Genomic DNA, 17353 nt, shown 5'->3' with positions numbered 1-17353 from the left:
AAGCAGTAACAAGAGCATGACTGGATGTTCAAGTTCAGTCTTTCTGTGGGTTGGACAAGGGTGTTAATTTATGGACTTCTGAGTCACAAAGGTGAGGGATAAGGCTGTGCTGAGAAGTGCCGATGGCAGGAGCTCTTGGATAACACAGCACATACATGACAAAGCTAGGCTTTGTGTGCTGTAGTCTAGCGCCTCACGCCGCATGGTGCTGAGAGCAGGGGCTGTGGGGCTTTCCAGGTACCATGCATTCACTCATTTGTGCGAGAGAGGCTGCCGAGCTAATGTGGGCTTTTACGGTGTGTGAAACCACAGGACTTGAAAATGACTTATGCATGCAGGTGACCATTCATCGGTGGCATGTTTCAGGCCTACTCAGATGCTCAATATTTTTCAAGGTTTCTAAAGGCGCCAAGGAATCATTTCCCTCTCAGCTTCCTGACCGTCCGTGAGGGGAGCTGATGTCCAGGGAAGCTTTGAGCCTCATACCTGGCTCAATGGGAGTCCTCTTTCACATGGGGTACAATTTCTGTCCCACTAAATGCATGAGGTGAGAAACAGGTAGATACTAGTCACAATATAGGCTATGGAATTTTCTGGTGGCTTTGTTTTCGTTTGTCCTTCCAGCTCAGTGGGTAGATAGGGTGGCCATCTTTATCTATGGCTATTCCATTTCAACTAATGAAGCACAATGGGGGCTTGGTGTTGCCTTGTGGTCCTATCGCTGACTGTGCAACCCTAAACAACTGACTCAGCTTCTCTGTGTCTCAGCCTTTTTGACTGTCAAATGGGGTAAGAGAACATGGGTCACAGAGTTGTCCCAGCGCTTAACGGTAATGGTGCCCTAATACGCGTAGGAGGCAAACAAACATTGCCTTTCATCATCATTGCAGCCCTGCTGGTGCAGTGGTTAAGAGCTCAGGCTGCTAGCCCAAAGGTCGGCAGTTTGAATCCACCAGGTGCTCTTTAGAGTAGACGTACATCTGTCTTAGAGTGTGCAGTTCTACTCTGTCCTGTAAGGTCGCTGTGAGTCAGAATCCAATCGACGGCAACAGGCTTGGTTTTTTTGGTTTTCTTCATCATCATCATTAAATAAGTAACAAATGATACAAATGACAAGAGTATTTAGAAGAGTCAACTCATGTTTGTTCATGATGTTTTATCAGTAATTTAGACTATTCAAGGTAAATTTTGCCTTCATCTTTTTTTTTGGTAATTATCATCTCTTTTGGTGAATAGGAAAACCTGGTGGTGTAGTGGTTAAGTGCTACGGCTGCTAACCTAAAGGTCGGTAGTTCACATCTGCTAGGCGCTCCTTGGAAACTCTATGGGGCAGTTCTACTCTGTCCTATAGGGTCGCTATGAGTCGGAATCGACTCGACGGCAACGGGTAATGGATTTGGTGAATCATCTTACTTAGAGGAAAGATGGCTTGTGTAAGAATATATAGTGCCTCAAAATAGGGTAGTCAAGCCAAATTCCATTCATAGGGTACTATCGCCCTCATGGTGGCTCCAATTAACAAAAAGGAAGCCATGATTCAGAGAAAGGAAGAAGAGGATGGGAGCAAAAATGGGATAGGTTTCTTGCCTCAGTATGATATGAAGCAAATAGCCTGGAGCCAGCCAAGCCTTTACTACGAGCTGTGGAGAGCGGCCATGAGGTGGGGTAACCAAAGGGCCCACACGAGGTAGGACCTGCTATCTATTCAATCATTTTTCTCGGTGGAGCAACAAACATTTATCAAGTTCCTGGCAAGGGTAAGGAATGGGAGATACAAAAAGGATTAATGCATGGTTTCTGCCCTCAAAGAGATTCCAGTCAAGTGGAAATCATCACCAAGTCTGCTACAGATAGAAAAGCTATGGGTAAACTGGAGAATAATTCAGCATCCATCAACTGACACTTCATTCAACCAAGAGGAACCTAAAAATCCCCAGTCCTAAGTTTTAGGTAGTATATATGGAATGTATTTTCTGTCTTTCTATCAATTCCTTAAGACTGATGTTGTACACTTCCAGGGCCTGTGTGTGGAGAGCTATCTGAATTTGATTTCAAGCACTGTGTGATTCCAAGATGCTGGAGCTACCCACATTCTGTCTGTAGATGAGCTGTGGCACTGTCACCGTTACTAGTAAAAAACTTTACTAGTAAAGACAATAAAAAACAGGCAGCTGTGAAGGCATCGCCCAACTCTCCCTTTCACTCTCTGGCATCTACAATAATGCAGCAGGACATACTGTTTTCTTCCCTTGTGACTGGAATAGCCAACATGTCACCTCTTACCTGAGCACATGTGTTTCAACTGCTGGCTATTCTGCCTTGATTGGGGATATTATGGGAACAATTCAAGGGGTACTTCTCGAAGGCTGTCTGGCATGCTCACTGTCACCGCTGTCAGTAACAATGCTGGAATGCTTCAGGCTGCCTGCTTCAAATGTGGTGGAGTGTAGCACGATAGCCCTCCTAGCCGCAGGTAAACATGTACCAATCGCATAAGTAATCTCTGGCTGTGAGCTGAACCTAGTGATTCTCCTAGCCATCCAAGAGGTAACAGTCCAAAACACGGGTAAACACCACGCTCTCCAAGGCTGGCCCAGAGTGACGGCTGGTGGGTCTAGCTCTGAGGCTGACCCTTGATCAGAAAGATGAGGCAGTGCCAAGAGCTCAGAACCTGCCTCCATGTCATTCTGTTTTCAAGAAGGAGACCTTTTTAAATAAAAATGGCGGGACTGCATCTGTTGGTCCCAGTGCAGGGGCTCTGTCATTGCACGCACACCTAAGATAGGGGTTACATGTTACCACTGACTTGGAGAAAGCACGTTTGCCAAATTGCAAAATTAACTAAGGAAGAGACTTCTTGGCTAACATACACTCCTCTAGTCAGCTCCTCAAGTCAAGACAATAAACAACATTTTAGAATCCAAAAATGTATTTTAATTTGTTTTTCCTTCCTCAAGACCTTTTTTTTTCATTATAGCTATTTCATTTACCTTAGCTTAACTTGATTTGTTATTTTGTTTAAAACTCCAGTTTTAATTGTTGTAAATTCTTCACAAATTATGACTAAAATTAGCAATAGAACATCTGAAACAGAAATGATTGCTGAGTGCCCTCAATTTAAACTGAAAAATGCCAATGTTAATGCAGCAGTCAGGATCGGAATTAAAAGATGCTTCTGAGAATTCAAAATTTTATTCAAAGAACACATGGCATTAAAAAAAATTGTTGGTAATGTTCTTTAACTCTCTGGGTTATAAAAAGGACCTGAAAATCAAATGATGAATGCTACGCTGTATATAATCAGATCTATAATTTTGACCTTTGAAACTATGAACTTGTTAATGATGTTCATTAATCAACTACATTCTTCCCAGAGTCAGCTTCTCTCTTCACAATGGGTTCTTTTACTTAGCTACTTATAACTCATACGCTGAGCAAATAATCTGAGAAGTTGGCCTATATGAAGAAGAAAGGGGCATCAGGATCAGAGGAAGACTCATTAACAACCTGCGATACGCAGATGACACAACCTTGCTTGCTGAGAGAAAAGAGAACTTGAAGCATTTACTGAGGAAGATCAAAGGCCACAGCCTTTGGTATGGATTACACCTCAACATGAAGAAAACAAAAATCCTCACAACTGGACCAATAAGTGACATTATGATAAACTGAGAAAACACTGAGGTTGTCAAGGATTTCATTTTACTTGGATCCACAATCAACGCCCATGAAAGCTACAGCCAAGAAATCAAAAGACACATTGCATTGGGCAAATCTGCTGTAATAGATCTCCTTGAAGTGTTAAAAAGCAAAGATGTCACTTTGAGGACTAAGGTGGGCCTGACCCAAGCCATGGTATTTTCAATCACCTCATATGCATGTGAAAGCTGGACAGTGAATAAGGAAGACCAAAAAAGAATTGATGCCTTTGAATTATGGTGTTGGTGAAGAATACCGAATTTATCGTGGACTCTCAGAAGAATGAACAAATCTATTTTGCAAGAAGTATAGCCAGAATCCTTAGAAGCAAGGATGGTGAGACTTTGTCTTACATACTTTGAACATGTTGTCAGAAGCGACCAGTCCTTGGAGAAGGACATCATGCTTGGTAAAGTAGAGGGTCAGCAAAAGACAAAGATCCTCAATGAGTTGGACTGACACAGTGGCTACAAAGATAGGCCAAATCATAACAATAAGTTGTCAGGATGGCACAGGACTGGGCAGTGGTTTGTTCCATTGTACATAGAGTCACTATGGGTTGGAACTGTTCTTCTCATCAGTGTGGATCATAAAAGAAAAAGGTACACAGGATAAGAACTGCTGATTTCTGTTGTGTTCTTTTGTTAAATATTGTCCAGGGCTATGTACTTGGTAGACTTTGCTTGGGAGTAATCACTGACAACCCCGGTACCACCTGGGACAGTGGAGGAACATTTGAATCTAAGTATAGTGTGATAGAGCCTGGACCTCATCTTTGGAAAGCTGAGTACTGACGAGTTTGTGGTTCCCTGTGGGGACACTGAGCAAGCTAGGCTTGATCTAGAATTAGGCAAGGTTTACAGAAGCAGGCTATCACCCCAAAGGTCCAAGTTAAAAAGAAAATCACAATTTTAGAATTCAGGAAGAAGTTTTGGAATCTGTTTAAAAATGTGTGGGTTGCTCAAGTACAACATTAGGACACTGGAAAAATACACTGATCCTGAGGCTAGGCCTGCTGAAGCTCAGGCAGGGGGGCAACTTCCTGCCCCGGCATGCAGATGGGCTGTGGGTGAGCAGTGGGTGGGCCAGCCATAGGCAAGCTGTTGGTGAGCCCTGGTGTGGCTCCAGCTGTGGGGGTTAAGCCTGGTGGGGCCTGGCTGAGGAGAAGGTGGAGCTGTAGCGGTCACGTGCCATGTACTCACTGCAGCGAGAAACAGCAAAACACTGATGACAACTGCAGCCTGAGAAAAAGCCCAGGTGGCATCACCAGGCTGTGGATTTTGGATACTGGGGCAGCTTAAAAACTTCAGGGCCCCTGCAATGATTTTAATTCTGATTCCCTTCCTTAGAAATAGGTCAGAAAGGTGTGTATGGGGAAGGATCTATAGGGAAATATACTATCTCTTTATTCTCTGATTACAGCAGTTTGATAAATTTTACCTTTTCAAATCCGGCATGAAAAAGTCTATGAAAACTGACACAGAGCCCTATCTTACACGATCCCCAGGCTTCCTGGTTTGGCTACCTGAGGCAGGGTGCAGGCCTCTGGCTTGGTCAGTGGTACAGCTTGTGCAGAGAACACCTAGGAAGGACAGCCTCGTGGAGGTGGCTCCTGTCCTTAGAGCCCAGCTGTGGACACGAGCACTGCCCAGCAGCCTATGACACTGCTCACCCCATGTCCCCATCTGCAACTGGTATTCAGGCATGTGCTGCTGTGAGTCCTTCTCAGAAACATAAGTAACTTTAAAAAGTTGTGTTCATGCCAGAGAGTGTATACCCGCTGCCGTTGAGTCAATTCTGACTCATAGCGACCCTATAAAAAAAAGAGACAAAACTAGAAGTATGTTGGAATTCAATGAGTCAATTTTTACTTGTTGCAGTGAAACCCATAAAAATAGTTTCATTTTAATTCCACCAAAGCAGCACCAATAAGGAAACAGGGAACACAAGGATAACAACAACAAAATACTTCCAGTAGATCTAGTAAAGGATTATTCATTTTAAAAAGCACAACCTGTGAGGACACTGGACAGAAGCGTGCCTTTCCTATTCAAGTGAACATGATTTCCTTGGGTATATTCAATACGAGCATTCCATCTTGTAATGCTGAGATCCCTGCAATTTTTTTGCATTATCCAAAATTAAATTCCTCTTCTAATTAACACAGCGGTTCCTCTTTATCCTTTTAAAAGTAATCTTGTGCAATTTTTCTACAAAATAAGCAAAATTAAAAACCCCAGATTTAGCTACTTTCCCTATAAGGAGAAATTTAGATTTAAGTTAAAGAAGGTTCAAGAATCTTGCCCAAAGAAAGCAATATAAAACACAAAAAAGTATCTTCCATTATTGTTTTACTTATAAGTAAAACTAGGAAGAATTGAAGAAATGATAATATGTTTGAATTTTTGGACTCACTAACCACAAGGACAGGTTTTAACTATCATTCCAAGGAAAACGTCTATCCAGGCCCTATTCACACCCTCAGTGTTCCTCAATTTACCGACTAGAAAGTGAGATTATGCCAACAGGGATAGAGACCCAGCCCCTGCAAGAACACAAAGACTGTGGGTGGTGCAGGGGTAGGAATGCCAAGAGCATCATCTGGAGACATCAACTGTGAAGAATGATCAGTTTTAATGGTAAATATTATAATCCCCTCTTCACACCCTTCTACATACTCTTGGAGGCAAGATAAGCCATGCTAATGGAGTGGGGATAAGAATGAGCCCTGTTGGACAGGGTATTAAGGTTAAGGAATCATCAGGACAGCTGTGACCTGAGATGACAGGTGACAGACCACATGAATGTGGTAGAAGTTCAGGGCCAGAGCCTGGTCTCAAGGGAAGACAGTTCAGAGCCCAGGTAGTTCAGGAGGCCTCTCCAGACCTCCTGGGATTGGAGTCATTGGATGTTCAGGGTTTAAGGCAGGATCAAGGAATCTGTATAGATGCCTGACAGAGGCTTTAGGCACGAGGATGAGAAGAACGCTGTCTTTTTGTTCCTAGCCCAGGAGGCGGACACCTGGGATCTTACAAGGTCTGGGTCTGACAGGTTTTGACTCCCAAAGCATTTACATTTAATGCCAAAGCCAAGCCACTCAGAAAAACCCGGGGCTTAGGGGAAGGTCCTCACGTGTGATAGGCACTGACGTCCCAGCGTCTTTGGCTCACTTCTCCGTAGAGTGGCTTTCCATAATCCAGTCTCCCCCTGGCTGAGCAGGAGCCTCTGCATAAAGAATGCTAGTGGGTGAGTCTGGCCCACGGATGCTCTTCACTGTGCGCTCTCAGCTGCAGCACCACTGCCAAGGCCTGGCCTCCAGCTAAGAAGGAGCCTCATTCCCAGTGGCTATGTTCCTAGCTATCTTCATAATCGAAGAGCCATCCCTGTGTGTCCACACAAATGAATGGTGTTCTCCATAGGCAAAAGAGAGGTAGGTCTCCCTTGGAAGGAGAAAGGGCTCCTTGTCTTGGCTTCTCTCCTGTGCAGGGGAACAAAGACTCTGAGGCATGCAGGCAGTGGGCACTGAAACTGGAGTCAGCTCCAGCTCATATCCTAAAGTGGCATGTTACACAGGGTATTAATTTAACATTTACTGGGGCCTTACTATTTACCCGCACTTTAAAGGTATTAACTCATTTTATTCTCATAATACTCTTATGAGGTAAGTATTATTATTACTATTACGCCCTTGGTTACCTAGCCTGCCCAAAGTCACAAAGCTAATAAGACACAGAACCCAGATGTTCCCGAGGCCATTAGTCACGAGGGCTCCCACACTCTAGTTTTTTATCTGTGGAAGGAGGGGCAAAGGCTTTCTTCTTCACAACTTACTTAAAACTTAACCAATTTTTCTCACTAAACCAGACAAGGACACAGTACCTTCCAAGGACACAGTATCTTCACTACTGTGAGTTACCAGAAGTAAACTGATAAATCAAAGAATGATACACATATTCAAAAAGATTTCAAAAATACTTTTGTAAAGGAGAAAGTGGAAAAAAGGTTTTCCTTAGCTATTCTCCAATGATAGCTCAAAAAGAAAATTAAAGCATGCTGTCAGAGTTTCAAACACTTGTGGACTTAAAGTACTGGTAAGCTGAAGGACACTGACTGGTCTTCTAACAAGCTGGGCGCTATACTGTGTTTCCAGCTAGTGATTACAAAAGAGTACCTGAGCTTTACAGGGCAAGGGGTGCCGTGAGCCAACGTTGCACAGTGGTCAAGAATCAAACCTGGACTTATCCTAGGGTCTGTCACCAACTACCTATATGACCTTGGACAAGTCACCAAACTTCTGGGTCCCTATCTAAGCTATTATTTATCAAGCAACAACTATATATATAAATTATTCCATTCAATCTTTGCACTTTCCCTGTAAAGAACATATTACCATCACCTTCACATTCCAGGTATGAGAAGTGAGTTCAGGGAGGTGAGGTAACTCATCTAAACGTACATTGCTACTAAGTGGGGGCCCAGGCCCCTTATCTGTACTCTGCCACTTTCTTCCTATAAAATGGAAACTTGGCGCCTACATTCCACACCCTCCCCCATAAAAAGAAAAAGTCTTCTTTATAAAAATCTCCCCCCAAAACCCCTAATATAAATTAGTTAAATAAACCATTACGTTGAATCCAGAAATAGTGGATAATATAGGCGCTATTAGACAGTCATATGAAGTCCGGGTTAGAAGAGCCCTTTAAAAAAGTCAGTTTGTTCAGTTTACCCTTACACTACAAGCCCATTTAGTTATCTAGAAAACTGAAGGACACTGGCTGATTCATAGAGTAAGACACCATACCCGTACCTACTGGCGTGCACATATACCATTTCTAGCATGCCAAAACACGTGCTATGTAGAAAAGTCTCAGCCTCTGAGGGTTAAAAGGAAGGAAAAGCAGGCATTCTAACATTCTGTTTACAGGGCAGCATATGAAATACACATATTCTAAATGATAATCACAAAGAGGCTTCTACAGATGACTTTCTCAATGTCATTTCAGAAAATATAATTTTGAAACAGTACCTTAAATAAAGCAACCAGACGTGAGACTTTTTCCACACAAGATTCGCACTTAGCTAGAATGGAAAAAAAATTTCCTGCCTTATATGTAAACAGGTGGAACAAAAGAACTACAGTTAATGTCAGCTTGCCTCCAGCCACATGCTGGAGGCATCTCTGAAAACAGAGCTTTCATCAAATTTTCCCTCTTATCTTTTTTGTTTCATGATGTCTTCAGAATACTTCCCATTTTGATTGCATTTTTTCCCTTGGTAGTATTAGTATTGTTTAAATGATAGAATGGGTACTAAATATTTCATCGCATCTGCTACATTTGAAAACGTACATCTGTTAAAATGTACTATGGAAAGGAGGTGGAAGGACAGTGCCTCAGGACGAAAATAGCTACCTTTACGTATGACAGGTGTGTCCACGCAGTGCATTTGTGATTCTGCCTAAGGATGCATAACTCTTTAACTATTCCCAAATACCCGTAACTTGCGCAATTTCTATTCACCACACTGACTGAGACAGGAAGTAGTAATTAATACAAATGTTCTCAGACTTCCAAAAGATCTACAGCAATTTTAGAATAGTACATATAATTAATCAGGGTAAAACTGATGGTGCTGGTATATGAAATTCTGCCAAACATGTTACTGAGATAAATTATTCCTTAGGAAAAATGTTGAAAATGCAGGCATTTTCATTTATATAAATATACTTAATCATACATGGATGAAACATGATAAAAATTAAATGTCTCCTACTTGGTTTTTGGGTTATTGTTGTTGTATTGCGTGCCGTTGAGTCATTTTTGACTCACAGCAGCCCCATGTGACAGCAGTCCTGCCCCACAGGCTTTTCCAGGCTGTAATCTTTACACGAGCAGATCACCAGGTCTTTCTCCCACGGAGCAGCTGGGTAGGTTCAAATCACCAACCTTCTGGTTAGCAGCCTAAGTGCTTAACTGTTGCACCACCAGGGCTCCTTAAATATCTTCTATTCAAGTTATTTTACATTAATTTTGAAGAGTATATTGCCATGTGGCTCTGTATAAAACTTATTTCCTGGATATTAACCTTAGACCCTTTCTTAATATTTGCTGCACCCTGTAAAGAATATATACTTTTGGAAAAGAGAAAATAAGAAATTGCTTTGCTTACCAAATAAAGTAAAAATAAATGTGTAGGTTCTGTGAAAGTTTTTAAAGAAAAGACAGTTTCATATTTCTTTAGTCCAGGCAAGGATCATTACCAGAAAACAACGAGTTATCAATTTGTTATCTATAATGCTTAGGTTTGTAAAGCATTATAGCCAACTAAGACTGATAGGCTTCGCAGTTTATAGTCATTATTGACTGTACATAAAGAATTCCATTTATTAGTTATAAATTTTATTTAAATTTATTTATACTAAATGCATTCATATTGCCTTTTCTATTAGATGCCTGATAAAGCTCCCCAACATCATGCCAGGCGAGGCTCCACTGTGTGACTGCCAGTCCTAGTCCCCAGATTTGGGACCGAGTAGCCTGGTGTGCTCACAAACACCGACAGTAAGCGCTGATGGTAACTCAGGGGACAGACTTCTGCATGCATTTCCAGAAATACTGATGAACTTGTGTCACCTCGCCTTCTCTCGAGCCTAATTTGTCTTTATGACCAACGGCATACGTCTGAGTTGGCTGCTCACAATGTTATCAGTAGATGAAAAATAAACTCATAGTCCACATAGGAATGAAAATCTATGTTCGATTAGCATTAGCTCCTAACTAGCAAAAATGACTAATAATTTATTGAAACCCACATCTGAAACTGTTCTTTTTCTTCTCTTGTTCTCTTTTTCCATTTCCACATTGTTGCCCCATTTTCACTGAGCGCCTCCTGGGTCACAGTAGAAAGATGTACTAAGAGGTAAACTCTCCAGCAACTCACACAGCCAGGTTTGAATTGACTGAACAAGGAGAACCCTTAGAAGAACTATGGATACATTTGGAGCCCTGGTGGCGCAGTGGCTAAGAGTTCGGCTGCTAATCAAAAGGTCAGTAGTTCAAATCTGCCAGCTGCTCCTTGGAAACCCTATGGAGTAGTTCTACTCTGTCCTCTAGGGTCGCTATAACTTGGAATCGACTCTATGGCATCCAACAACTTAATAAAGAAACACAGCCAGGAGCCACCCCAGTACCTGTGGGTACAGCCAGGAGCCGCCCCCAGTACCTGTGGGTACAGCCAGGAGCCACCCCCAGTACCTGTGGGGTACAGCCAGGAGCCACCCCCAGTACCTGTGGGTACAGCCAGGAGCCCCCCCCCAGTACCTGTGGGGCACAGCCAGGAGCCACCCCCAGTACCTGTGGGTACAGCCAGGAGCCACCCCCAGTACCTGTGGGGCACAGCCAGGAGCCACCCCCAGTACCTGTGGGTACAGCCAGGAGCCACCCCCAGTACCTGTGGGGTACAGCCAGGAGCCACCCCCAGTACCTGTGGGTACAGCCAGGAGCCACCCCCAGTACCTGTGGGTACAGCCAGGAGCCACCCCCAGTACCTGTGGGGTACAGCCAGGAGCCACCCCCAGTACCTGTGGGTACAGCCAGGAGCCACCCCCAGTACCTGTGGGGCACAGCCAGGAGCCACCCCCAGTACCTGTGGGTAGAGCCAGGAGCCACCCCCAGTACCTGTGGGGTACAGCCAGGAGCCACCCCCAGTACCTGTGGGGTACAGCCAGGAGCCACCCCCAGTACCTGTGGGCACAGCCAGGAGCCACCCCCAGTACCTGTGGGTACAGCCAGGAGCCACCCCCAGTACCTGTGGGGTACAGCCAGGAGCGCCCCCAGTACCTGTGGGGTATAGCCAGGAGCCACCCCGAGTACCTGTGGGGTACAGCCAGGAGCCACCCCCAGTACCTGTGGGGTACAGCCAGGAGCCACCCCCAGTACCTGTGGGTAGAGCCAGGAGCCACCCCCAGTACCTGTGGGGTACAGCCAGGAGCCACCCCCAGTACCTGTGGGGTACAGCCAGGAGCCCCTGGACTTGTGCGACAGCAGACGTACAGTAGCGTCACTGCCGGCTGCGGCACACTAGGGCGCCTGCCATCTGGGGATCGGGAGGGACTGCAGAGATCATCTCCTTCGAGTTTCTCAACTTACAGACGAGGAGACCAAGGCCCAGAGCAGCTCAGAATCCCAGTGCTAGTTAAAATACAGCCTGGGAATTCTAAATCTAACTGTAATGTTCTTCTAAGCAAACACCATTGCTTATTACACATCCATAGCACTCAAGCAGCTCATCTATGATTAACATCGTGTTCTAGCTCTGCTGTTTAAAACACTACTTTTGGAATTTAGCCTTAAAGTTTGGAAAAGAAACTGTATAAAGTGAGAAGTATTACGAATTTCTATTAAATATGACAGTTTGTATCACATGACTGCTTAGGTCTAAATTTTACTTCTATAGCCATGGCATATTTGCAGTTTGCCTTCCAGAAGGCATATTTTACGTTTCAAATAAAGCAAATATAAAAGTGGCTTAAGATGTGCAACCATTTTAAAATTATTATCTAGTAAATAATCGCACAAACCTGATATGACTTATTAGTATACAGAGTAAAGTTGTATCAAGGCCATACGTTACTGTAGGCTATCTCTTCAAATGCATAATTTATAACATAACCTTGGGACTACCTGAGAGACTTAGGTAGAATAATGAATTAATCCAGCAGAAACAGATCCATGGAGGATTGGTTAAAGTTTAGCTAGCTAAGGTCACAAGGACAACTGGATTAGTAGTTCCAGGGTATTCCTTATAGAGAGCTTGCTAGATGACACAAAAATCTAAAATATTTCCACAATTTAAAATAAATGTTTCTTTGAATATTAAGCACAGTACGGCCTACTGTTGCTCAGAACTTACACAGGGTTATGTTAAAAAAATGGCAATGGGAGACAAACCTCTGGTGCCACAGAGATGCTATCTATACAAACATGGAGGTAGGATCAGATGAAGAACATGCAGGAGACATGTGGGGGGATGACGGGCAACTAAAAGAGGAAGGAAAAGGGAGAAAGGTATGGAAAAAGAGGGATGTAAAGAGATAAACAGCTAAAGAAGAAGAAGAGAAAAGAGGTTCAGAAAAGTGAATGAAAAGGAAAAAAGAAGAGTGAAGAGAGAAATCAAAAGATGGGTGAACACAGAGAGAGGAATAAAGAACACGTGACAAGTGGGAAGAAAAGGAGAAACAATGAGGACTAAGACCTCGGCTGTGATGGAGCAGCAGTTGGACTCCAACTCAACCAATAACCACAAAACAGAGGAAAAAGCAAGGGAAGTAATACTGCTGTTATCTAAGACTTTATCTTCATCCTTTACCTTCCTCCTTTTCACGCTACAGTAACTTTGAGTGATCTCAGCTCCATAGATGTTGACAAATTTCAGACTACAGAAATTATTATTCCTGGTCCACATCACATACTCAACTGCCTAGCCGACAGCTCCTTTACGTACATGTTTTACAGGGATATTGAACTTAAAATGTGCAAAGCTGAATTCTCCATCTTCACTCCCCAAATACGGTCTACTTCTTATGTTCCACATTTTGGTGAATGGTAGAATCTCCACTGAGTTGTCCAATCCAGAAACTGGGTTTTTTCTACGCTATTTCTTTTCTCTCAGCTTCCACCTCCTAATGGCTACTAAAACTTGGGTCCTAAATATTTCTAATGTTACCCCTTCTCTCCATTCAACTGGACCACCTGACTCAAGCTCAATCCCCTCCTTACTGTGTTCAATGCTAACATCAGAGAGATCTTTCTGAAATAAAAATTCAATCATTTTACTATCTGCTAAAAGCCATCAATGGATTTCAGGGCCATGTTCAGCCTCCTTATGCCAGTGGACAGAACTTTCAAGGCCTTGCGTTGTCAGCCTCTCCACCTGAACCTCCTAACACCCATGACCTCACTCCACCTCAATGACTACAATTGCTTTAAAACTACAGAGAAAAGGAACAAGATCTGTTCCTCTGCTTATTCTATGACTACTTTTCTAAAATTATATAATTTTATTTTTTTTTGTGGAGAATATACACAGCAAAACATACACCAATTCAACCATTTCTACATGTACCATTTAGTAAGACTGATTACATTCTTTGACTTCTGTAACCATTCTCATCCTGCTTTTCTCAGTTGTTCCTCCCCCATTAACATAAATTTACTGCCACCTAAGGTTCCTGTCTGGAACCCTGGTGGTGTAGTGGTTAAGAGCTCGGCTGCTAACCAAGAGGTCGGCAGTTCAAATCCACCAGGCGCTCCCTGGAAAAGCTATGGGGCAGTTCTTCTCTGCCCTATAGGGTTCCTTCGAGTCGGAATTGACTGGACAGCAACAGGTAAGGCTCCTACAAATCTTTGCAGTTGCTGTTGTCAATTTGATCCTATATATGTACAGTTCTTAAAAGAGTATAATGCTCAAGGCAGGCTTTTTTTTTTCCACTATCCAGCCCAGTGCTAGGTAAGCTAAATTATTGTTTGGTTTTAAGAAGGCTTCAGTGGATATTTTTGGTTTAAGATTTAAAGAATACTCCAGGGCAATACATGTACTCCTCACTTATCAACTGTCTTGTTACACCACATTTTGCATTTACAACAACCATAAAAATCTACTGTCTATTTTGCACATTAAGGAGGAGCTGAGGCAAGAGGGGGAGGAGCAGGAGGAGGGTGAGGTTTGTGAGGCAGCAAGACCACGCAGGCCACTGGCGGTTCATATTACCCAGGTCAGCAGTACTACAGGGTCGGTAGGAGGGCAGCAGGTGGTGCAGGAAGTGGGGCAGTTGGGCCACGAGGAGGCAGTGGGAGCCAGGGCCGCAGGAGTCCAGAGGGCAGGGGTCTTGGAAGTCTCTTATTCCAAAGAGGCCTCTATGCCACCTCTGAAGCCTCTGCTGGGCCCAGGGAGCCAGGCCTCACTTGTCCGCTGGCTGGGAGCCTCTTGCCACTGAGGCCTGTTTCCAGGGCCAGTGGAGCAGGAACGTGGAGAGGCAAGGAAGGGTCCATGTAGAGAGTGGCCAGGTGATGGTCGGCAACCCCCAACCACCATCCCCCAACTGCCGCCCTGCCCGTGCGAGCTCCATGGTAGTGGGGAAGGCATGGTGCGGAAGGGGAACTCGCTGCACCATGTGCATTCTGAGATGCACTAGGGGTGCCCAGTGGATGGTGAGTGATGAGAGACACCCGCACTGAAGATGGGGCACCATAATGCTGATTTTCCCATTAACCTAACCACATCGATAAGTGAGGAGTAGGTGTAGTTCGAAGGGCTCATCCTTCATGGCTCCGGAAGTCTGGAGTCCATGAGGATTTGAAATTATATTCTACATTTTCCTCTTTTTGATCAGGATTCTTCTATGGAATCTTTGCTCAAAATCTTCAGTAACAGTAGCTGGGCACCATCCAGTTTCTCTGGTCTCATGGCAAAGGAGGCAGTGGTTCATGGAGGCAATTAGCCACACATTCCATATCCTCCTCCTGTTACTGACACTCCTTGTTCCCCTGTTGTTTTAGGTGAATGGAGACAAATTGCTGTGTCTTGAATTGCTGATTGGCAAGGTTTTAAGACCCCGGACACTATGCAATGAACTCAGAGGTAGAAAAGATGCACTAAATATGTTATCAGGCCAATTAATTGTGATGTCCCATAAAACCATGGCCCTCAAACTCCAAACCAATAAACCAAATTCCATGAGGTTTTTGGTTATACATAAGCAGGCTCAGCGGCTATTCTTTTTTTTTTTTTTTAAGTAGTTGTAAATATATCACACAACTTTTGACAATTCAACTTTTTACAGATATACAACTTATTGACAGCAATTACAATAATGGGCTGTGCAACTCTACCCTTGATCAAAGTGATATTTCTATCGCCGTTAACCCCCCTATTCTCACAGGGGCTGTACTGATGAACCCACCCAGGGTGATGGCTGCACATAATACAAACTCAATCAATCCTCTTATCATTGCCGTCTTCCACAATAATAAGAAACAATCTTCTTCCTTGTGGATCCTCCAAAAAAATCAAACCCAGTCGAGTTGATTCTGACTCCTCAAATATGTTAGTATGTCGGTGGTAAGTACTAAAAAATTCTTTTTGAGTAAATGGCTTTTAAGATTTTGCAATTTCATGTACCACCTTTGTGGGAAGACACGATTCTTGTGCTATCCTCACATGACATGGTTTGCATATTCATCAAATTCAAGGCCATTTACGCTAAATGTTGTCCCATAATCTTGAATGCTAAATGGTAAAAAATGTTAATCATAGTCGCAGATGTGTCTTGGTCATAAAAGGTAGCTCAGTAACGGAATATTTTCTCACATAGGAATCAACACGGCCGACAATAAGATACAACAGCATCTTTGGCAAGAGCTAGGGACTCACCTTTTCTTCATTACCAAGACAACTCCAAGAAATATAATAACAAACAGCAAGATGCCAGCAATGACTCCAGCAATCTTAACTGTGTGATCTGTTTGCTTCTCAGGCTCTGGGACCGGCTTTGGAGTGGCAGCTCCTGAAGATGAAAGAAGTGAAAAAGGAGAGAGACTGAGTAAGAGAGAATAAAGGTATTACTTTTTTTTTTTTTTTTTTAACTTTTGCTGCTGCATTTCACAGAGTAATAAGACTTATCAGAGCCAGCAGACAGATAAGCTCTGCTTTTTTAAAACAGCTTTCATACACTCTGAAAGGAGTGCAATTGTTCATGTCGTCCTGCAGTATTTTGCTAACCTGTAAGTCGGGTGGCACAGCCACGCCTGACCCTTTTATAGGAGACTCTTTCCAAGCTCAGCTTTTATATTTACGTTTTTATTATCTCTATTAGTTCCCTGCTCTTCCCGCTGTTTAAAAACTTGCTCACAACACAATAGCCACCCCAAGCCTTTATCCAAATTTGATTGGCTGGAATATTTTCATCAATTATTTTTCATAAATGAAGCAGTAATTTCATAAATATTAGCCCAAACACCTGGGAAGGTGAGAAGCTCATTTATTGTGCATCTTAGCTGCAAGTGTTTTTTTTTTTAACATGATAGAGTCCCCACCCCCACGTCTGGAAACCTAAATCTAGGTCACAGCTGGTAGGTAAAAGACTCCTTCTAAGCTATTTACTCTCAAAGTGGGAGCAGCTGAGGATCCCACTCCTGGCACCCACACTTCCCTTCTGTTTAAATTAGGTAACCAGGACCTTACAGGGGTGACAGTCTGAGCCCTCCTGCTTCCTGCTTCTGAAACATCGCCTGTACTGTTTACAGTCTAGTGTGATGGAACACCACATCTCTGTCTGATGAAAGATCCATTTCCTCTGCTAAATGAGTTCAGGATGAAAAATATTATGAATGCAATGTTCAATTCACTAAACAGAATCCATTTTTTAGGGACCTCTACTTTTTTAATCAGAACCCGACAGAACTCAGCATCTGAGCTATCACATCACCTTTACCAGGTAGACAGGTCACTCTGAAAACAAGAAGGTCATTTCCAAAGTTCTCACCTTAGAACTTTATTTTGTTTTTGTTGGTAAAAATGTAATTAAAATTGAAGGTTAGTACCAGCTCTTTCGTACCCTTTCACTGGGTCTTCCATTTAATTCTTGAAAAATTGAACT

At 43.3% G+C, this 17353-nt stretch overlaps 1 protein-coding gene across 3 annotated transcripts in view; it reads right to left on the bottom strand.

The window, feature by feature from the left end:
- Window positions 1-17353, bottom strand: part of PTPRM (protein tyrosine phosphatase receptor type M) — a 943724-nt gene that overhangs the window by 269124 nt on the left and 657247 nt on the right. For all 3 annotated transcript variants that reach the window (XM_064294704.1, XM_064294702.1, XM_064294703.1), the window contains one exon: window positions 16129-16261. In XM_064294704.1, the coding sequence (XP_064150774.1) occupies window positions 16129-16261 (133 nt within the window). The remainder of the gene's footprint in view (window positions 1-16128; window positions 16262-17353) is intronic.

The sequence above is a fragment of the Loxodonta africana genome, chromosome 11, assembly GCF_030014295.1.
Source record: "Loxodonta africana isolate mLoxAfr1 chromosome 11, mLoxAfr1.hap2, whole genome shotgun sequence".
NCBI classification, from domain to species: Eukaryota; Metazoa; Chordata; class Mammalia; order Proboscidea; family Elephantidae; genus Loxodonta; species Loxodonta africana.
This window is presented reverse-complemented; position numbering and strand designations above follow the sequence as displayed.